Source organism: Mytilus edulis, chromosome 9, assembly GCF_963676685.1.
Source record: "Mytilus edulis chromosome 9, xbMytEdul2.2, whole genome shotgun sequence".
Taxonomy (NCBI): Eukaryota; Metazoa; Mollusca; class Bivalvia; order Mytilida; family Mytilidae; genus Mytilus; species Mytilus edulis.
The window spans coordinates 53,565,928-53,590,106 of NC_092352.1; the positions used below are offsets into that span (position 1 = coordinate 53,565,928).

At 32.3% G+C, this 24,179-nt stretch overlaps 1 protein-coding gene across 1 annotated transcript; it reads left to right on the forward strand.

The window, feature by feature from the left end:
- The first annotated feature begins 1,208 nt into the window (after positions 1-1,208).
- On the forward strand, positions 1,209-22,311 carry LOC139490361 (protein turtle-like). Its single transcript, XM_071277172.1, has 13 exons — positions 1,209-1,303; positions 2,475-2,780; positions 4,019-4,303; positions 6,706-7,017; positions 7,747-8,049; positions 12,789-13,124; positions 13,293-13,580; positions 14,798-14,893; positions 15,853-15,895; positions 19,932-20,011; positions 20,545-20,569; positions 21,019-21,088; positions 21,818-22,311. The coding sequence occupies exons 1-13, from the start codon at positions 1,252-1,254 to the stop codon at positions 21,827-21,829; spliced, it is 2,208 nt and encodes a 735-aa protein (XP_071133273.1). The 5' UTR covers positions 1,209-1,251; the 3' UTR covers positions 21,830-22,311.
- Positions 22,312-24,179: the final 1,868 nt, after the last annotated feature.

Sequence of the window (24,179 nt, forward strand, 5' to 3'; positions counted from 1 at the left end):
TGTAATTGCTGTTTAATTTTATCGGTCATAGCGTTGTCTTCTACTAATGGTTTGTGATGGTCCTCGACTTCTTTTCCCTCTTTTTTTTATACTTAAAAAATAATCAACGAATCAAAATGCTTACGATAAATACATTCAACTTTTAAGACGTTGTCTTTAATATTATTAAGAAATATGTCTACCAGAAGGAAAGTCACTAAATTGATTTCTACGACATTTGTTGTGACTCAATTTTCGTTTAAACGATATAGCCAACTGTCTCTTTTGGTTAGCATGTATTTCACTGAAAAGGAGTATGACCACGAAGTCTAGATATTAGTCCTGTGAGATGAAGAAACATGGTGGGTCCTTTATAGCTAAAACATATATGAATATATCGGTATTTTTTTATTAAAGAATAGAATCATATTTTCAAATCATCATTTGATCAGCACTTCGGTATTGACATGAATATCAATTATATGGTATTTTTTTTTTAATTTACCGTTAGCAAAAGTATGAATCATTCGAAGTACTTTACATTTTCATATCCCAGGCTTGCATTTCCATAGCCGTATTTGGCAGAACCTTTTAGTTATTTTATGTCCTCTATGCTCTTTAACTTTATACTTGTTTGGCTTCCTACCCATTTTGATCTGAGCGTCATTGATGAGTCTTATGTAGACGGAACGCACGTTTGGCGTATTAAATTATAAGCCTGGTACCTTCGATAACTAATTAATTCTGAATGGACATTCTCCTTTGATAATAACATGCAATTTTAAAATGGCCTCAAAAACTATTGAAATATATAATATTGTTTACAAATATAAAAGTATATGACAATGAATAGATAAAAAATATATTTCCAAACCTTTTTGACCAAGTAAATGAAACAACCACAGAGTGGATTGGCCCCACGTCTTTGTCTTGTCAGCTTGTTAGTTCGGTTTCAAGTTATAAACATTTCCTTTTTTTAGATTTTCAAAAAAAAAACCACCATTATATCTTCTTTTACTATACAAAATAACACATTTAGAATGAGTAGTCATGTATTAAATGGTTAATAAGTAAACATGATTATTCTGATAGTATTATAGATCAAAGCAAAATAACATAACCTAAAATAAACTTTACATCTGACTTAACATTAACAATATACCTTCCTCTTCAAATCCGCTATTTATAGTTCGAAATATTCAACTAATATTTAAATAAATACCATTACATAAATACGGTTTCGATGCGGAAGTTTACACACAATTAAAAAAAATGTCGAAATACATCAATCTGATCAAACTTGTATTGACCTTGACCATATCAAGTAAGTGTTATATATATTGTCACACTTATTTATTTATTTTACAAAATAATAAGCAGTTATTTTAAATATGTATTTAAAAAGAAAATATTGTATAAAAATTATCCCCAAGAGACAGAAGGATGTGGGTTTAACAACTATAGGACACTTTTCAGTATTCACCTATATATGCAGTACTATCCTAATACCATACTGTATAGTTAGATATAAAAAGAATACAGAGAAAACCAATTAAATGATTTTAGATAAGACAGACAACTACCACTGACAACAACTTAAATACAGGCTCCTGACTTAGAACAGGCATTTAAAACATGAGGAAGGGTTAATATTTTTTTGAAGCGCCGAAGATTTTCTTTACAGGGTACAGTCGTCTTCCAGTATACCATAAGAACAAACAATAAAATTCAGTAAAAGACTTGACATTTCATAGTCAGTCAGTACTCTGTTATTCAATAGATTTAATAAAAAGACGGCATCAACAATCCGAGAAAAGCATGGTCTTGTTCAACTCGAAAATATACGTATCGACAGGATGTAGAGCGTTCATAGCTGTAAAGTCATACATATTTACATGTAGTGTAACCTTTTTATTCCTTTAAAATAAGACTATTTAAAAAATCAACAAGTTTATTTGATCGTATCTTAATCGAAAGATTTTAATAACAAAACTACCTAAAAAATGAGGATGTGATATCCAGTTTGTAATACATTGTAATATATTTGTTTTAACGGTTATATTGACTATTGACTTTATTTAGCGCACAATGTGACCACTTTTCATGACAGACCCAAATATTTTGACAGGACCTATTTGTTTTAAAGATTCATAGATAAAATAGTTCTGTCTTCGATAACCATACTCAAGTAGATATACTTTGCAAAAATCTTAAATTCGCAGGGTAAATTAGAATGTATCAAGTCAAATACAAAACATCAAGAAAGTACAACAATGTACGCGTCAGACTTCCTTGTGTCTCTAATTAAATTGAATGCAAGAAAGAAATAGCTTTAAGATTTAAATTGAGCGAACAGGCATTGCAAATAAACAGTAAAGTAGTAATAAGAAGTTAATAGTTATCAATCATACTTGAAAAAGAAATATTGAGTACGTTGACCTGAAAACTTCTGTAACACATGTAGTATAATATATTCTACTACTATTGTTTCACAGCATTATCAGATGGATTTTCTAGTCTAAAGGGTTCTACTGTACAACTTAAATGTCCGTATAGAGCTACTGTCGGTCAACGAATAGCGTGGAGCTACATTTCTACAACTGCTTTGAGATATTCAGAGAATAGTTTAATAAATCCAAACTTCCCTACAGACCTTAAAGAGAGACTTAATATAACTGGCAATCATACAATTGGAGAGTATCATCTAAACATATCTGATATAAGAGAAAGTGACGAGGGAACATATGAGTGTTTGCTTTCAGGTTCAGCTGAGATATACAGAGAGCAGCTGACTGTCATTGGTAAGACATTTGTGATAATAATACGTAAGAAAAATGAGGTGCTTTACTTTGTAACTTGTAATGCTGGGTTTTACAATATAAAAGAGGGGCGAAAGAAACCAGAGAGACATTAGAAAAATAAAGACTAAGCAACACGACACCCCCCGTAAACAAAATTAAAAAATTAATAAATAACAAACTGGCTGCAATCTCAGGTGCCCTATAAGGGTACGCATATAATATATGAACTTGGCCTTAAATCTTGCACTTTATTTTTCAAATTACACAACTACCGTACAAAGGATTGATAATTTTAAGATTAGATCATGTTCATTTTGACATTACACATCAAATGAAAGATCATGTAAGTTACCTGGGGCCATTTCCACCACTCAACAGTTTTAAAACACCTTTCAGATGGTTGAGATCCCCACACTAGGACCTTATCATTTGTCATATAAAAATGAACTGAATAGTATATATATATAGGGCGATTCTGAATGGGAAATAATTGATGGTGACTCTTTTTGGGAAAAATCAAATCATAATTACATCCTGCTACTGTCATCACTTGTCACAAATCGATTTCTATAAAAAAACCCATCCCAACTTAATAATTGGTTAGAATTAGACCGAAATATATATCCGACTTCATTCATTGTCATTGTCGATATATTGATTGTTTGTACAAAGTTCAAAGATAAAACAAAAACCTTCTACCAGTAGCAAGGGTTGCTTGAGCCTGACCTCATATTCATGGATCATTAAACATTGCTTAGATTTTTTTTATAGATGTAAGGAGCAATGATAAGATTGTCTGCATAGTATCTGCGATTCACAGTACATAGTTTGTTTCTGCGTAAGCAAAGCCAGTAGTTGATTTTTGTGTGTACAAAATGTATTAAAACGCATTTACCTCAGTATGGATTGGTTTTGGTCATGGTAGCTGGTAATAAACGACCTTTGCTAAGTCACGGCGGTCAATTTTACTGGTAGAGGTATCCGGAGTATCAAAGATCTTTTAAGTAGCAATAATAGCAAATGGCGGTTGTTAAACATTCATTGCATCAAGTTGGATTCCAACTTACAACGTAAGAGTTGAAAGTTGTTCAATGTAAATGAACTGCTAAATGGACCCGTCATGTAGGTCACGATGTTCAATCCTATGATGATGTTCTAGTTGCATGCATTCATGAACTTGCGTCATAACTAAAATGAGTCATTACATATGCTTAACCAAGTGTTTTGCCTTTTTTCAGTGGAACCAGTAAGTGTGAAAATGGATAATGTGTTACTGGATGACAAACTGCAAGGTACAGAAGGACTAGATCTGATAATAACATGCAGAGCTGTGGGAGGAAAACCAGCACCAGACGTGAAACTGTTGATAGCAGGAAGTACAGTTGCTTCCGGCATACAGTCTCTACAACATACACTGCCATCTATCAATAGATCGAACGACCGGAAAACGATTGTATGTTATGCGGGATACGAAGAGATTTCACACTATGCACTTTCTGATTCAGTTAATTTATATCTTATCCGTAAGTTATTTACCTAAAACTGCAACTAGTAAAACAATTTTTAGAAAACTATATATGTTTCTGCTTTGTAGCTCCAAAAAAGTTGATATTTAAGATACATCTATATCCGATATGAAATACATAAAATACGCCTACATACATCATATATAGTTTGCCCTTCTTCATGACTATATGTGATCAGAAAATACTATATCACTTAAAACATTTTTGAAGGTAATATAAAACACATTTATCCAAATGCTGCAAAGCGTCTAAAATACATTTTCTTAGGTCTTTCCCTTTTCCAGTGGAAAGACATTTTTATTTTGTTTTGGTTTTTAAAGACCTTGGTCCATCAAAAGAAATAAAATGTCAAGATCCAATGATGTTAATTTTCAATTACTTTTGATTTTGTCCACTCAGCTTAATAAATCATAACAAAATTTTGAGAATTTAACGTTTCAAAGTCTGAGTAAGACCTTAACTATATTTCATACTCGTACGTGAGAAAGCTACAGGATTTCTGCATTTGTCAACCTGGCGTGATCGTGTTTAACAGAAGTGGCAATTTTTGTCCTTCATTCATTGAAAAATACCATATATTTTTTTTATCGCCATGAATAATCATATTATTTGAGACTAGACGTAGATTCTGTAAAGCGGGACTACTAAGTTATCTGACTTTTTTTTGGCAAGAGTATATCTAATGTATATTTAATAGACAGTCACAATGTAGTAGAAGGACTGTAGGGTGGCATTTGAAACAATGATGAACAATATAAAAAAGAAGATGTGGTATGATTGCCAATGAGACAACTATCCACAAAAAACCAAAATGGCACAGACATTAACAACTATAGGTCACCGCACGGCCTTCAACAATGAGCAAAGCCCATACCGCATAGTCAGCTATAAAAGGCCACGATAAGACAATGCAAAACAATTCAAACGAGAAAACTAACGGCCTTATTTATGTAAAAAAATGAACGAAAAACAAATATGTAACACACAAACAACTGAAATATACCCTGACTTGGGACAGGCTCATACATACATAATGTTGCGGGGTTAAACATGTTAGCGGGATCCCAACCCTCCCCCTAACCTGGGACAGTGGTATAACAGTGCAACATAAGCACGAACTATAAAAATCACGTGACCGGGTACTTATGCATCCCGACACAAAACGACACAATGAACAGATCTGAGAGTACTCGCAGTTATCTAGTTCAAAGCCACTAACAACTAATAAAAAATAATCATGCATCTAAGACTAAACTATCAATCCGTACACATCCAACATCCAATGGATTTAGTGTAAAGACGTCATAAACAGCCAGAGAAAAACATGACCTTGTGCAATGCCAAGTTACAGGTATCGACAGATTGTAGATCCATGAATATGTATATGTATATAACATACTAGTTATATTTAGTTAGCTTTTAATCTACTGATTACAAAATCAATATTTATACCAATAAAAACAATATTCAATGATCTTATTACAGTGTTGAATAGGTAACCTTTTAGAATAAGTTTATTTAAAGGAGCGACAAGTTTACATGGATCATTTTTAAATTTCCGGGCACGGTTAACAACATTTCCGTAAAAATGAGGATGTGCTATCCCGTTTGAAATAAGTTTTCTACAGGTACAACCAAACTTCAAAACCAAATCTTTATATCTATGGAAAAATTTAGTAAAGGTTTTAAGTAATTTGTGGGAACGATATCCCTGGTTTAATAATTTACCAGTAATACATAGGTTGCGTTCGTTAAAATCAAAAACGTCACAACAGACACGGGCATAGCGAACAAGTTATGAAATATAAACACCGTAAGATGGTACCAAAGGAACATAACCATCTAAAAATGGAAAATTAACAATAGGGAACGAAAAATCGTCTCTTTTGTCGTAAATTTTAGTGTGGAGTTTCCCGTATAAAAAAACAAAATATCTAAATTCCGGAAAGGACAGTTATTACCGAGTAAATTTGATTTGTTTAAAGTAAGTTCCTTGGGGTAAATTTCAGCAGTATATTGAGAAAATTCGTGATTATTTAACGAAATAATATCATCAAGATAACGGTAAGTGTTGTTGAATCTATCAATTAAATGCAATTTCTACGGGTCTTTACTGAGTTTAGTCATAAACTGTGATTCGTAACAGTACAAAATCAAGTGTGCTATTAAAGGGTCAATTATAAAGGGTATCAATTAAGTTATTATTTTCCATGATATGATATAATGATTAGAAACAATCATATATAAAAAATCAGATATACGTCCTCATGTTATATCAACTTCACTTAACATGTAATTAAATGTTCATAACTGAGTTACATTTAAATGTAAATCGGTCAACGTTCCTGAATATCGGTGTCAAACTTCGAGAGTGTAAACATGGTTAACTTATTTTTCAGTAAAGCCGTTACCGCCAATAATTCTTCATAATTCTGAATATACAGAAGAGACAGTGCCTTTAAATGTTTCTTGCACATCACATGGTAGCAGACCTGCAGCTAAGTTCACTTGGCTAATCGGAAAAAATAATAAAGATGTTACATTAAACTCTTCCGAAAGTAGGACCTTAGATTCGTCATCAGAAACTTTTACAGTTACATCTACGCTAATCTACAGAGCTGACAGGACTTGCAACGGACAATTTGTGACATGCAAAGCAAGCAATATCGTTAGCAGTAATGTCTCATCAAGCAAACTGCTCAATATTAGATGTAAGTACATTTATAGAAGCATTTCTAATAAAAGAGTGTTTGTTACTGCCAACTGAATTAGTCAAGTTATATTTAAGTGTGCGCTATAAAACGAATGTAAACAGTAATCGCAACCAAAGTCTGCTTTGATATTAAATAATAGCATTTGGTATTTAAGATTTGTTATTTTCTTTTTTTATGTAGTGTTGAACTCCGGTATATGTAATGCTGATGGAAAATCACAAAAGTCTGTACCAGAAATCAATTAGGCTGTCCTGAAATGACCCCTACCTCTCATAACACAAACTAACTAAACTTAAGTAAACAGCAGCTTTATTCCAGCCATTTTACTAACAGCCACCTACCTAATGATATTTTACAACTACAAATTGCTGTTATGTATGCAGAGCTCATTGACAGACTGACATGAAACAGTGTGTTGTCATTTTATGTCATTGTCAATGCCATTAAGTCCATATTCACTGTTAAAAATAAACAACAGAATAACGTAATTAATCAAACGATTCTTTGGGGGCACATTAAGTTTTGAACAATAAACATGGTTCTTTATTATTTGTCACTTTCTTTATCGTCTACAAATAGCAACAGTGGTGAATAAATCAAGCAGAAGAAACCGACAAAAATTCTCACCCAAGTCAAAACCGATGTTTTACGTCGTCTATTGCTTTCGACCAACTTGCTCTTTTTATCTTGCCTTTGAATAACACTGATGAACATATTTGTATTTAGATGCGCCGAATGCAGTAGTAGAAAATAAAACTTTCCTGCAAACAGATAGGATAAGGAATGTTCAGTGCAGTATTCAAGGCAATCCTAGTGAATACACATACTCCAAATGTTCTCATAAGTCGTATTATGATGTTATAATTCGCGAGTTGGCAATCGGACAAAGTGGAATTTTGACACTGCCGGATATTCGAATGGAGTTTGTCTACCAGGACAGTGGAATATATGTGTGTACAGTTGGAAATGGTATTTTGGGGACAAATGGACAGGAAAAACAAGTAGGACATGGATTTGTTAAAATAAATTGTAAGCTAATATTCAGTTTGATATAAAAAAAAAATCTGAAAAAGTTTTGTGTGAGTGTATAATTTTCAATCTCATTTGTACAATATCATATTGCAACTTAGATATAAACTGCTCCCGACGAAAAACATATTCATGTTACAAAAATAACTAATTGGTTAGTCTTGCTTTCGACACGAATGTTTGTAAAAGGTATTTGGATACAATATTTAAATAAATATTTTGAGTAAAAGTAGAGCCCGAAGAAACCACTTCTACGACTGATATATTTTCAAATGCTCATAACTATCATTGCAACATATTTTGATACACGAAGATGACATCATTAATAGAGGATAAAAGTACATTGCAATGTTTTAGAAATTGACAAACAAAAATACATTTGTACTTGTCAGGACTAAAAACATTTATAGCAAAACATTTTCAAATATCATGAATGTTCAATTCAATTCAATATTTTATTGGAAAGAGCACAATAGAGGCGTGATCCAAATACAGACCACTATAATATTAAAACAACATATACATGAAACAAAGATGCATGTAACAACAAGTCATAAGCCAATTTTATGTATACCATAACATTATAAACTGATATTGATAATATAAACTTTTACATCAGTATCATTCTAAATTTTCATAAATTTACTTAAAACACACAATACAAGATATATGTGTATATGAACCAGTGTATGTAAAGTGCGGATCCTAAAATATCATTTTTACTGTATATGCCATAAATGTCTAATGTAGAATGATAAATAAACAGACGAACTTTTTTTTAATTTTTGAAGAAAATGAAGAAAAATAGTTAAAATGTATATGTTCAGAAATACATAATACTAATAAAACAAAGTAAGAGATGCGAGCGGGATTTATCGCGCCTAAAGCCATCCAACTGTGAAATATATACCAAAATAGGTGAATTTTTAGGACATTTCACGAACAGATCGTGCAGGTGCTTTATAACTAAAGCCCCAGTCCCACTAGACCACGATCGCACCACGCTCACCGCGATCTAAAATAAATTTAGATCATGGTGAGGTCGCGGTATGAGCGGCATGAAAATGTAAATTTTTGTTGCTTTCATGATGCTACTACGTCCTCTCTACGCTTCTACAAAGATCCCGCTACGATTATACCACGTTCTCACTGCGCTTATTCTGCGACCTCACTACGCTTATCAAGATCTTTCTACGCTCTTCACGTTCTCACTACGACCATACCACGAGTTATCCGATTGCAACACGATCTTTCTGCGATTATAACACGTTCTTACCACGATTATACTACGTTCATAGCGCGATCTTACTACGTTCTCAGCAATAACGTCAACATCGTGTTCCATATCAATACAGTTCAATTCCTTCTATTTCTAATTAAATCGTAGATTTCTCGGAAACAATACAGTCATGCCACCAAAATCTACCAGAACACGTGGGCATGGTGGTAGGAGTTAATGTAGAGGCAGAGGGAGCAAAGTAACGATTCCTGATCAAGCAGAGATGTCGGACCGACCAATCCAACCTAAATTACAACCTATTGCTGGTCCATAAAGCTCAATGACGATATTTTAGTGAACGATAGCAGAGATAACATAGATGTATCAATATATATAGGAAGATGTGGTATGAGTGCCAATCAGCACGCTATAAAGGACCCAAAATATTACTGGTGTTAAACCATTTAAACGGGAAAACCAACTGTCTAATCTATATAAAAACGAGAAGCATGGTTGAGCCGTTAGAGCAAATGGATAATTACATTCAAACAAACAAAATCTAGGGAGCTTTTTTATATACTTTATGTGAAAATGACAATGAGAATGATGGTCGTAGTGTGGACGTAGTCAGGTCGTAAGAAGAGCGTGTTGAGGACGGCAAGGGCGTGCTAGAATCGTACTATGGTCGTAAACAGCGTGGTATAGTCGTAGTGGAAGCGTAGTTGGGTCGCAGTGAGAACGTGATGGTCGTAGTGAGGTCGTGATAACGTCGCTGTGCGATCGTATCGCAGTCTCTCCGAATAGAATCACGCTTTCGCTACGCTCTCGCTACGATTGTACAGTGACCTTTGCGATCTTACTACGATCTTAGTGCGCTCTCACTACGCTTCTACTACGACCTGATTTCGCCACGACCGCACCACGATTGTTTTGAATATGTTCAAAGTTGGCCACGCTCTTCACGATCTTGAAGACCTCACCACGACCGTGATACGACCTTACTGCGATCTACACGATCGCACTACGATCATCAAAATTTGCATTTTTTTCACAGATCGTAGTGCGATCGTGGCCTAGTGGGACTGGGGTATAACAGGTGAGATGTTGTTGCAGTAAAAAATATTCATTTTAATACAATTATTAAAGTTGTATAACGTAGAATATGTTTTGTCATTCAGTTTCTTCATATTTAACTAAATTCCACTATGATGATTTCGTAATGCTAGTCATGTTTACTGTCGAATAATGATACGATTCTTTCATTTTAACTGTGGAGCGAATCATTAGTATTGTATATGCGGTGCATTTTCACTGTATAATTGTTATTTTTTTTATCTATTACAGCTCATTTCTTTAAGCATGTAGAGCAAGACTTTAGTTGATTTGCTTGCTTTTTTTTATTGGATAATCATTATGATAACACCCAATTTAATTCAAATATTAAAAATACAGGTTAAACTATGCCTATTCATATTGTTTAAAAATGTCAATCTTATTTACAAAGTTTGTATAAACAATTATACAAACAAAGCAAGCAAGCCAACCAAAGTTTTGCTTTACATGCATTAGGAAATTAGCTGTAAAGCCTTAATTTAGCCGACTTGCTCAAATAATAGATAAAGTAAGAGAAAGATTTGATAAAATTTAACTTACGGATAAAAGTTTGGTTTTAAAACACTCTACTAAATTCAATAGAAATAACATTTATTTCAAATGTATTCCATTTAGTTTCTTATAAAGCGTATAGAGATCTTTATCCTTATTTTTTTTATCCATTTCCATGACACTTCACCACTAATTACGTACATCTTGATATAGATTGTACCTTTGTTTTCCCGTTTAAAAGGTTTTACACTGGAGCCCTTTATAACTTGCTGTTCGGTGTGAGCCAAGACTCCATGTTGAAGACCGTATTTTGACGTATAATGGTCTACTTTTATAAATTGTGACTCGGATGGAGAGTTGTCTCATTGTCACATACGACATCTATATGGCTCAGAAACGAAACGAGACGGGATAAAAAGGGATGAAAAAATCTACGCTACTTTTTTAATATATTTATAATGGGCTTTATATGAGTCAAAATAGAGTAAAATAGTGGGTCGCATTTGGCTATAAGAGTCACGCCGGATTGCCGATTTTTTGCAAGCGTGACAGGTGAAAGTCAAATGATTGTGTAGAGAAAAACGGGAAATGAAGTCTAGCGGGACACGGATAATTACAAAAAATTAGAACTGCATAGTATAAGCGGGATACGGGAATCTGACAAAACAATAAGCGGAATACGGGAATCTGCCAAAACAGTAAGCGGGATCCGGGATCAGAACCCCCCAATGAGACCCCAGAAAAAGATATTTTTGTATATTCATCCTATTGTTACAGTCATGCCTTCAATAACAAAAGTATCCGATGCATGCATTTTTTCATATTTTTGGTCCCTTTTTCAATTTTGTGGGGTCCAAATTTATAGACAAAAGTCCTTTAATATAGATAGATGGAATTCGTTGACATGCTGAATCTGACCATGTATCAAGTTTGGGGATTTTTTGCCTAGTTGCTGAAATAGCCCACATAGAGTTCCAAAGGGTCTAAAATCAACAAAAATGAATTGTAGCATGCATTTTGTGTACAATAACCCAAATGTGCATGGTTTTACCTCTGTGGTAGTATCCATTCGCGGATCTAGAATTTTTCATAAGTAGGGGCCCACTGACTGCTTAAGAGGGCCCGCTGCTGTCACGCACCAGTGATTCACTATATAAGTTAAAATCAAGGAGAAACGTAATCTGAAGAATACAATATGACATTTTGAGAATCGCTTTTGTTACAAGTTTGAAAAGCTATATATTTGATGAAGAATGAATGAGGAGTTTGTATTTCAATTGGAAAATACATGTATCATAAATCCTAAAGTCATCAACTAATTTTTTTTTCATTTGTTGCAAGTGCATTTATCACATAATTCTACAATAAAAATTCCTCGCATCTTTGAAAATTCTACATTAATAATGACTGCACTAACAGTGATAATTCATCGCATCTATAGTTAAAATGGATCGCTTTCAATAATCGATATGCTATATTATGATGCTTTTATAACACTTATTTGAAGTTTAATGCTATGTTTGTATATTATAAAGACATATCACAATGAAAATATGTTAAAACTTAACTTAAAATCCTTTAACTTGATATTTTCAAAACGTAAACAAATACAGTTTTCCCATGATCCTTTATTCTACAATAGACATACCGGCATATAACAGTAAAAATGAACTAGCTGGATTCGCACTTTATATACACTGATGAACTAACTATGGTAAAAGATTATTATCTGATGAAACGGTATGGTGGTCTCTCAAATCAAGAGCTTCTTCAATATACATACAACTAGATTTTAATTCTTTTTCAGACATAGGATTTAACATTTTGGTAAAATTTTTGAATTAATATCATTAATTTTATATTTAGATCTAATTTTGTTATATTGCGTGTAGTTCGGATTTTTTCTTAATTATAGCACAGCCGGTTTTCACAAAAGGAAATTCTCAAAACCTGAATGGGGTGATCGGAAGAAGTGTTGATGTCAATGTTTACGTGTTTAGTGAACCCAAATATACCACATTCAGATGGTATAAAAACACAACTCTTCTGAAGCAGTCAGCTAAATACAATATGAATGAAAACAGGGTGATTGTTAATGATGATTTCCATGGCAGAGAGGTACAACTTGATGGATACAGACTGACATTGGTTATCGATTGGTTGAGATTTGAAGATGCAGCTGTTTACAAACTGCAGTTGTCAAATGCCATAGGAAACTTAGTCGAGCATAATATGATTCTAAAACTAGGACGTAAGTTTTACTAAAGGAGTAAATCGAAAACGAAAACTCCATTCTGATATACATGAAGTTGTTCAAGATAAGTAATTTATTAATACAATATTCCAGTGTAATCATCGTGTACTTTATACATTTTGTACCTTTTTTCGATTTTCTAAGTTTTATATTTTCTGTATTTAGATATTCCACATCCGCCTTCAAATATCACTGTTGTATCAGTTGGAGAAACAAGCTTGACAATACAGTGGATGCATGTGGATGATAAGGATATGCATCTGATGTATCATATAGAATATAAAGTGGCTGTTTCATTAACCTGGATTCGCAAAGAAACAGGAAACAAAGGGCTACTATATACATTGGATGGTTTACAAACGTCAACTTATTATAACGTTAGAGTTTTAGCAGAAAACAGTTTCAACAAAAGTTTACCATCATTAAGTATCACAGCACAGACTCTGAGTAAAGGTAAAAGGTATTTAAACAAAATAGTTTTGAAGTATGTAATTCCAAATTTATTGTACAGTTATTCGTAGGCTATTAAAGTACTACTGTCACCCTTGCTTTGACTTTTACATTTTGAGATGCTGAATCATCTGTAAAAAATAGATGCAGTCGTTATGTCAAAAATCAATTGAAACCATATTTACTAGTTTCAAGTTATGAGCAGTTTGTCCGTTATCGAAGGTAAATGTTATGACGAAACACGAACCGTCATAAAGAAATAATTGATTAAACACATCACTTTGTATCTTTCTAGAATCTAAAATCTTCTTTTGACTGTACATTTTCAAAAAAAAAACAAAACTGTTTATCTTAAGCAACAATTGTTTGAAAGGAATATTAAGTAAAGAATCCCGGACTTCTAGAGTTTTGCATATTTGTATTTCTTGTGTTTTAAACAAGGACAGCAGAGCCTAAAGGTTTGTTGTGATTTTTGTATATTTAAATAGAGTGACAGAAATAGAGTACATTACTAATGAAAATATCTCAAGTTCATACTTATTTGATTTACAACACAAGCATGGTTTAATTAAAAAAAAAAAACAGAATTATTTAATCGACTTTTAGTGTAAGACCAAATGGCAGTTTCGACTAACACTTGTTACATTTTAGTGTTATGTCGTTGTTCTCCTCTTATATTTAATGCGTTTCCCTTGGTTTTAGTTTGTTACCCCGATTTTGTTTTTTGTCCATGGATTTATGAGTTTTGAACAGCGGTATACTACTGTTGCCTTTATTTGAACCAACTGATAAATAAATAAACTGACACAAATACGACGTTTGGGGGTAAAAAAAGATAACATCACATAACATTGTACAACGTAACGGCTTGTTGATTTAATAACTTTCTCTGTGTTGGCAAAGTTGGCTTTAGATGAATTTGGCTATTTATTTAAGGTATTTTTGACATATAGCTCTTCAACGATTTTCGGTACTTACCCATCTTCGGATTTCAAATGTTTGGCTTTGAGAGTTCCTGATGAAGGTAAATCCAGAAAAGCGCTTCGGACGCAATAAATTATTAAACGTGTTGTTTTCCATTTTTTGTCTAAGCAGAATATAGTAATTCGTAGGAGAGCACATATCCTGGATATTCAGAATATAAACATATTTGCCATTATAGGTACATATTACTGACTCTTTTTCTCCTAATGGGTTAACTCTAACTTATTTATTTTTAGGAAACAAAGCTAATGATATACAATCAGCAACCATTCCAGTTGTAGCTTTGGCAACATCGTCCACTATTATTACCATTGTTGTTTGGTTTGTACTCGGTAAATATCATTTTTGTTTTGCTTATAATATGGTGTCTTCAAACTGTTGATTCCAATGTATGCACTTTGGTACTTTTGTACTTTCAAAATCTGTGTATATTTTTTCTCCATATGATTCTAAATACAAACAATAAAATAGAGAATGGAAATGGGGAATATGTCAAAGAGACAACAACCCGACCAAAGAGTAGACAACAGCCGAAGGCCACCAATGGGTCTTCAACGTTGCTAGAAAAATCCCGCACCGTAGGTGGTCTCCTCAGCTGGACCCTAAATAATATTGTATACTAGTTCAGTGAAAACATGAATACCAATTAATTCGTAAAGCGGGAAAGAAATGGACAAAGCTACAAAAATACCAGACTGTTAAGTAAATTCAAAATGCCCTGTCCTTTATGAAATGGCAAAATCAGAGGCTCAAACACATCAAACGAATGGAAAACGACAGTCACAAATCGGAATTGAAACAGAAGTTTCCTTATACAGAAAACAGTGGATTAAACATCGTTTCACAGCTAGTTAAACATCTCACTTCCATGACAGTCGTACTCAACTCTCCCATTGAGAAATCAAACTTACAAAACATGCCAAAGATACCATGCTCATCATTATGTATATTAGCCGCAAGTTTCGTTGTCTACATAAGACTCATCAGTGATGATAGTGCTAAATAATCAAAAGGACAAATGAGGTACGAAGTAGAAAAAAATGAGTACCCAAAATTCCAGATTTAAAAAAAAATATGTAACTAAGACTATGTTTTCAAACAAAGACAATATAGTTGAGCTATCGGAAGAAGAGTGTTATCTTGAATACAATAGAATCTACCGCTTTATTGTCATTGTTTTGATTTACAAATAAACATAAGTTCCATGACAGAACAATCACACTACGAAAGACTTAATAATATTTTTTTTTTAAAATACAAAACCAATACACGTTATTTTGAAATATTGCAGGTTTGTTTTGGTTCAAGCGCAAAAAAAATCCCAACACTAAAAGGTAAACGATTAATATATGAGCCTCTTCGTATAGAAATCGACCTAAATTTGAGTTTTGTTCATATCAGTTTTGCTTATAGTCATACAATTTGAATACAAAAAACCCGTTTTACTCTAACTTTTTTCTTTAAAAAGTTTCGCCATTTCAAAGTTTTGACGGATACATATTTAAAATCAGAATCTCAAGACAACGTCGTAAAATTAACGTTAAAGTGCATTAATTCTATTCTGTGTCGATCCTTTTCTCGTAATAAAGAAAGACCTTAAAACATACATTTGTATACTATATTTAGTTTAATTTATAAGTTTGTTACAATGAAACAATTCAACTTTAATCAGTATATGTTAATAAAATTAACGGTACCAATTTTCTTGCACCAGATGCGCATTTCGACAATACATGTCTCTTCAGTGATGCTCGTGGCCAAAATATTTGAAATCCAATGCTTATATAAAAGATTAAGAGCTATAATCCAAAAGGTCCAAAAAGTATAGCCAAATCCGTGAACATCCGTTAAATGTTTCTCCTCTGAAGCACGAGGACAAAATTTGTCACAGACTTCGTTGTACATATGGAACAACATCCCTAATGCACCTCTAAATGTGGAACTCAAAAGTCACGTGTAAAGAAACAATCTGTGTAGTGATATTGGACATGTTTCTATTTTTTACAAATGACTGAGTTTAACCATTTGTGGTGATTAAGAAAGTAGAGGAACATAGAATAAATGTGTAAAAACTATGGAGCTATTGAATGTGTTCAAAGTATTAAATTTTCAAAGAATTTATTTTGTTAAAAAGGGGATATTTTACCACAAGGAGCCGCATCACGAAAATATGTTCAGGGTATGCTAACTTACGGGAAAAGTAATCTCATTTCGTACCCCGAAAATTTAACCACATATGTGAAAATGTCACAGCTTCGAAACGAGCTTTCATACATATCCAAGTTTACGATATGAACGGAGCTACAGGAAAAACGTTACCATTACCGCCTATGTAAAAACAATTAAAGATATTGACCCATATAACGCCTTCTCTCCTCTGTGATCCCTGGTGGCTGAATAACTTCTGGAAGTGTCGTAATACCCAGGTACGTTTGTGCTTTCCTTTAAGAGGGCCAGTCTTTTCTCCGGCTGATCAAGAGTTTCTCTCGCAAATACGACTCCTACTTCGTCACTTGTAAATCTGAAGTGTTGGAATTTTCCTCTCTGAGTGGTTTGATATATTTAGTGAATAAATTATCCATATTTAAGATGTGGTGTTAATCAGATGTCGATACTGAAAAATTCAACAGAGTTATTGGTGAATTTACATTCTCAATCATTAAAACATTGTATCAACATTAAAACTTTGATTTTTCAACTCTTTATACTACTATTCTACATACTAAACTTCAAGCTCGACTAAAAGAACTCGTCGTCTTATGTTTCTTTAACAAAAAGGGCACTCGACGTTTTAAATATCTAGTTTTGGGCTGAAATTCAGCTTACTTTGTGAAAAATCATACAGAGTCAAAGAACAAATATACCGACGAGGATATTACTGCCATGCTGGACTTTTTAATTGACAACATATTTGTTGAATTTGGAGGTTTGGTCTTCCAACAGACTATTGGAATCCCAATGGGTACCGATTGCGCTCCCTTACTTGCAGATTTGTTTTTATATTCCTATGAAGCAGAATTTATCCAAGGGCTTGTAGAGAAAGGAGAAAAAAAAATCAGCCAATTCTTTTAATTTCACCTTTCGGTATATTGATGATGTACTGTCTCTTAATAATAATAGATTCAGTGATCACTTACATTTAATATATCCAAGTGAACTTGAAATTACAGATACTACCGACACAGATAAATCTGATTCATATATAGACCTTTTTTTCTAAATGACTATTGATGGTAGGTTGAATACCAAAATTTATGACAAACGCGATGATTTTAATTTTCCTATAGTCAACTTTCCATTTCTGTGTAGCAACATCCCAGCGCCACCAGCATATGGAGTTTATGTGTCTCGATTGAAACGTTACTCTAGAGCTAGCTCAAAATACGTTGATTTTGTTGAACGAGGAATACTGCTTTCTCAAAAGTTGCTAAGACAGGGCTATGAATCAATCAAATTAAGGTCATCACTCAAGAAAGTTTACGGTCGCCATCATGAGCTGATTGGCCATTATGACAAAAGTGTGTCAGAAATCATATCTGATATTCTTCCTCAGTTATAATAACCTTCCATCATTACCGGACTGAACAAAGAAAAACACGACGAGTGCCGTATACGGTGCAGGAAATGCTTACCATTCCGGAGCACCAGATTTCACTCCCGGTTTTTAGTGGAGTTCGTGTTGTTTCTTAATTATTATTTATAACTGTTGATGTAAATGTCCTTTGGTTTTTGTGAGTCTTTGTTTACTCCTTGGTTTTGATTGATATTCAGTCTGTTGTTGTCTTTATCCCATCTGTACAACTTTAAGCTGTTTTCGTCATCGTTATTTTCATTATAAACTTCTGACCTATTGCATTTGGCAGAATTGTCAACAATTTCAACCAGTTGCGATACAGTGTTTACGTCCGACTTTCTAAAAAAAAGTTTCAACATGCCAAAACATGCGTCACATAAACATTTTGTGTGCCCAACAATCATAAACTACAAATTTATAGTTGTATGCAAACTCTTTGCGCACCTCCACAACAGATAATGAAAATTAGTGTTATTACTTTAGTTTAGTAAAACTTAAGATATGTATACAATTATTTTTCAAGACAGATGTTATGCAACTGAAAGAAATTAAAATACATTTTACTAAAATAGATAGCACTTTCACCATTTTGTTCACTTTGTATAAAATGTAAAAATAGTTCAATATATATAGAACGTATTAGGAAACACATACCTTAGCAAACCAATGTATTCCTGTTAACCAAAACAAATACTTAGATTGGGAAATATGTTATTTAGAAAAGGACAGGATTCAGGAGAAGAAACATTTGCTATTTTATTAAACCCCACTAAAAAAATGTGAAGGCATATTATATGTTGGATTTTCACAAATACAGAGTTAAAAGACGCAGAATCGTCTAAAGTATATTACTTTAATTTGTCATAGTTTTGTCGTCCATTACTATTGTTTCTCATGCTATGAACATGTACAGTTTATTTTAAATTTAATTTCGTTGAAATACATATAAGAACTTTCGGAACAAAACAATACTGTTTATCTTACCAAAATTGAAATATCAAACTACTCAATTATAACTGTGACAATTCTGCTTCTTTTGGTACAAAGGACATAAAAATCCGACCAGAAATGTACCCACACTAATATTTTGAAAAAACGTAGTTTTGTAAGAAAGAGACATTGAGTTTTTTTTTTATATATAACGTCAGAAACTACATGTATGAAAATTTTATCGTAACGTTACTCGGTTTGACGTCGATTGCATAAGGTCGATTTCTATCCGACGGGGTTCATATGTTTAGTAGTAAACGAAAACATAAGGGCTTGAACATATAATTTAAATTCACACGAACAATATTCTATATTTTAAATATATTGATTATCATTATTGTATATATCTCATTGCGTCTAAAAGAGAACACATTAGTATAGATATGATTGCTTCCACTTTGAGGTCAACATACGCTTACGTTTGAAGCTTAAATTCACAATTGAACTTAAAACAGCTTTTTATGCACAAATATTTTAATAACATAAATAGTAAAAAACTCTCATCGGTTTTAGAGAGTCCGATCTACCAAAATGATTTTAGTTACATTTATTAATTAAGGACGAAGAATATACGATTTAAGAAAAAGGAATTTTGTGACTTTGAAAATAAGCGAGGAAAGTTTGAAAGTCTTTTATGATCAGTACTATCGTTCGTTCTTTATTTGCTTTTCGATAGTTTTAAGTTTCTTTTCTTAAAAGATCAAAAAGTAGCAAGAGAGGCTGAATAATACCAAAGAAGAAACGAAACTTAATTTTGATGAATGTAGTATATTGTCCATCTGCTTAATTGGAATTAATTTGTTTAGAAATAAAACTGATTCCTCACAACATCATTCTGACACCGAAATGTATGATATAGTTACAGATTCTGCAAGGATTAAGACAGGTAATATTGATACAACTATGGCAATTGTCATTTGCATTTTTGAATCGCTTTTAATTGTTCCTAGTTGGAAAAAGCAAAAATATATTTTTTTTGAAAATACATCTTTCTTATAGCTGATTGATAATTTATTGTTAGATTCTTGGATGTCAAAAACTGTATTATAATAATCAATAATTAGAAATTCATCTACAATCAAATCGAAGTTTGTGTATCAAAAATGTTTGTTCTCTCACGTTTTCGAGTTCGTTGTTTTGTAAGTCTTCAAAATTTTAAAGCTTTCTTTCCTGATTTCATCGATTAGAACATCATAGACAACAGAATTTTCAAAGCGTACATATTACATATATAAAGTGACAAGTATAATTGCTGGTCTCTATTTAATTCCCCAATGGTGTCTGAATTGAAATAACTTATTTCCTAGATAGGTTTGCACTGCCTCTTTCTTGTGTTTTCCATTCAATATGTTTTTTTGTTCCCAACAACATTATAAAAATTAGGGTTTTATTAAAAAAATATTTTATCCTACATTTCAGATCAAGGGAGAGATATAAGAGATTCGTAAGTGTCGTTTCTATATAAAAAAAAAAGGTGACAAAGCTTTCACTTTTAGATAAAAGATAAAAAAAAGTTACCAACAATAAAAACAAAAACATGTTTGAATTTAAAAACGAAAGATCGATTTCCCTATAACTCTTTATCTTCATTCCACTCTCCTGAAATCAGCGATAAAAAGTAATATGACAAAAAAAACTGAACTTCGACGAAAATTAAAAACGAAAAGTCCCTATTCAAATTGCAAAATAAAAAGCTGAAATACATAAAAGGAATGGATAACAACTGTCTTATTCCTCATTTGGCATAGGCATTTTGCATTCAACTGATACGATTGTCGCCTAGGACAATACATTTAGTATTTTCGATAAATATAAATTCAAAACTATGTTTAAAAAAGTCAAATTGCTATTTTTCTAGTTGGCATGTAATTAGCATATATACTTACTTTTCAGAACAGGGACATCATACGAATATCTTGGTATAAAAGATAAACCAAGTGTGTATAGTGAATTCACAAAAGAGGTATGTGATAGTTGTGTTTTCTATAATCAAATAGCATCAAAATCAAAAGGTTAGGGCATAAACTCTTTTCACCAAAAAGCATTGCTCATAAAGAGAGGCACACGATACTAAAGGTTCCTTCAAACTCATAGGTCTAAAATAAACTGACAACTTCATGGCTACAAAAGTAAACATATGTTTTACGGATATATATATGCAAAAATATGAAATTAACACTTTACTGAAGTCTATATGGTAGCTTATTTCCGAATGAAAACAAATCTCAAACTCTAAGGTTTATTTGTCTTTTTTTTCAGAATGAGCCGGACATTTTGTTATACCGACACATCTGGTCTCCTAAATTTATACATTTTGTAATTATAATATACGTTTTCGATCCCTAAATTTTTTTTTTCTAAAAAGGAGACAATGCAAATTTAATGTCCATCTACTTATTAACACTAATAAATTATTAACATACTAGTTAATCTGTACCGTACTTGTAGCTCAAAAGAACAGGGTTGATTGATAAATTGATAAGTGCCTGCTTTACGTCGATTTAATGAAACCGACAAAATACTGTTCTAAGAAGTCAATGCTTTATGAAATGTTATGCGTTGAAATCACATATATTTTCATAATGGTATATTTTGTTGTATTCTGTTGTATGAATATGGGTTTCAATTACTTGTAGATATATATGCAATACAAGGTTACTTATAATTCTATACATTTCAATATCTTTTTTAGGATCAAGGATAGTAGCCATGCAATGATAAAATCAAATCAACAACATGTTTTTTTTTTTATTAACAGTGAATGTACTTGATTTGCTTTGATATTAACATTGCAACAAGAAAACAACTTGGACATTGTTTTTTGAAGAACATTTCTTTTCCGATGATAAAACATATTTACAAATAAACGAAATGCATTTGTATATAAAAACGAAACAACTTTTGTGTGTTTTTGCTGCATTCCACGTTTTTATTATGAATATAAACCAAGTTGATGAAGTTTTTAGAGTCTTAACTTTTAACAGTTGATCTGATGTTGTATGCTTTTAAACGTATTTGGTCTATATATTTTTACTTTGTAGTTACGTGTATGTACGAATTTTTGTATATGTAAATATGTTTTCACATGTAAAGCGCTTAGAGTAATTGTAGTGTTATATTTTTTTTATAATGCGCTTTAAAAATGTCTTGTAATAATGTTAATTATAATACTTGTTTTTGTTGAAATATCTCTTAGAAAGTTTTTCATTTCAATTGATATTTTATAGTGTTTTTTTTATGATGCAGTTTGGCGCCTGTAATAACATTGAAACCCGTTGTATTTGTGTGCACCTGTCCTATGTTAAGAGCCTGTTGTTCATTCGTTGTCGTTCGTTTATGTGATTCAAAGATTTTTCTCGTTTCTTTTTACTTTTAAAGATTAGGCCGTTGGTGTTCTTGTTTAAATTGTTTTACATTATCAATTTAGGGCACTCTATAAGTTGCTGTTCTCTGTGGGCTCAGATTCCAAGTTGAAGGATGTACTTTGTCCTATAATTGTTAACTTTTATACATTGTGAATTGTTTGGAAAGTACTCATACCACATATTCTTATTCAATCAGATGTATACTGAGATGGTGATTTCATATTTGATATGGCCAAAAATCTTGATAAGATAATTAACGGATATTTGTTTTGTATTTGCAAAAAATTGTGGATGTTTTTCATTTAATGCATTTTATTTTCGATACAACACAAGTTTAAGATGATCTATTTGCATCAAACAGTTTTTTTTTACCCAATGTAGCTAAAAGTTGACATCATGCTCACATGACTTTAAAAATTCTAAACCATCATTTATTCAACAATTACATTTCTATACTATAAGTTTTATAAAACATGTATACAGTTATTGATTTTCAAAATAACTTGTTCTTTTGTCCGTTTTTGTCTGACAGGATTTATTTATTTCTATAAATTTGGCATCGCTTGTTAACATTAGAAAAGTTGCTCCCAGACAATCTTGCGCTCCAATTTTGTCAAAACTATTCTTGATAAGGCCCCGTAAAGCTAAGACGTCGTTAGTTTTCTATGTTGTGTCTTGTGTACTTTTATTTTCTGTTTGTTTTTTTGTTTGTTAGCCATGGCGTTGTCAGTTTGACTGTTCCTCTGGTATCATTCGCCCCCTTTTCAAGTTGAAAAACACGCACACGTCGTTAGAAACATTTGTTAACAATTTTTGCATTGTTAGAGGGTCGAGCCACCTAAATAAGAAACACGTGTGCAAACAGTTGCTTTTATAAGAAAATTCTCATTTTCTTAAACATCGTAAGAAATGTGCAGCTGTTGAATTGTTTTCCTCCATTTCCCCCACTCGTCAACAGGTTTTTCCTATAGCTATCCAGTTACTTTACCATGTGATTATCGTTAACAATCCACACAGCGGAAGTTCGAAGGGATATAGTATGAAAGAAAACATAAACGAACATAGAAGGTAAATAGAATCAACCGATGTAAATATTTTAATCACTAGAACTCCTTCATATGACATTCATTTATCTTTAAAAAAAATAGATTAGATTTATGTTTTATTAATTTACGTTATTGTGATTGGCTTACAACAATCTCGCGTCATTCTGAAATTAACATTCATTTCAAACTGAATAGAAACAATTATGAAGACACACGTTTTGATTAGCATTGAACCGATACAATCTTTTTTAGTGCTGATGCTGCACAAAACAATTACCAATCAATCAATCAATCTTATCTAGCAACATATGACTACGGAACTGCGAAATCGACGTCAACGATTAAATTTTCCAATTTACCATATTATTAGAATGTAACCATGCTCTGTTTAGTCAGTTAGAATAGACAAATACTAACACCTGCAGCATACTAGTTACCTCAGAAGAAAAGTTTTGTATTACTGTCGTATATTTCATTATATGACTTTGTCATGTTATTAAAACTAAAATACCCAGACAGACTACATTAATTTCGAACCTAAGGTGTATCAAAGATATGATTCATTAATCTTTTTCGTTGGAATAAATTATAAATATCATTGTCCTCGATATTGATGCACAAAACAATGTAATCAAACCACTTA

Coding starts and splice junctions, on each gene's coding strand:
- LOC139490361 (XM_071277172.1), top strand. CDS start 1,252: ATGTCGAAATACATCAATCTGATCAAACTTGTATTGACCTTGACCATA. Junction 15,896..19,931: donor AAAAATCCCAACACTAAAAG/GTAAACGATTAA, acceptor TAATTTGTTTAG/AAATAAAACTGATTCCTCAC. Junction 20,012..20,544: donor TTCTGCAAGGATTAAGACAG/GTAATATTGATA, acceptor CCTACATTTCAG/ATCAAGGGAGAGATATAAGA.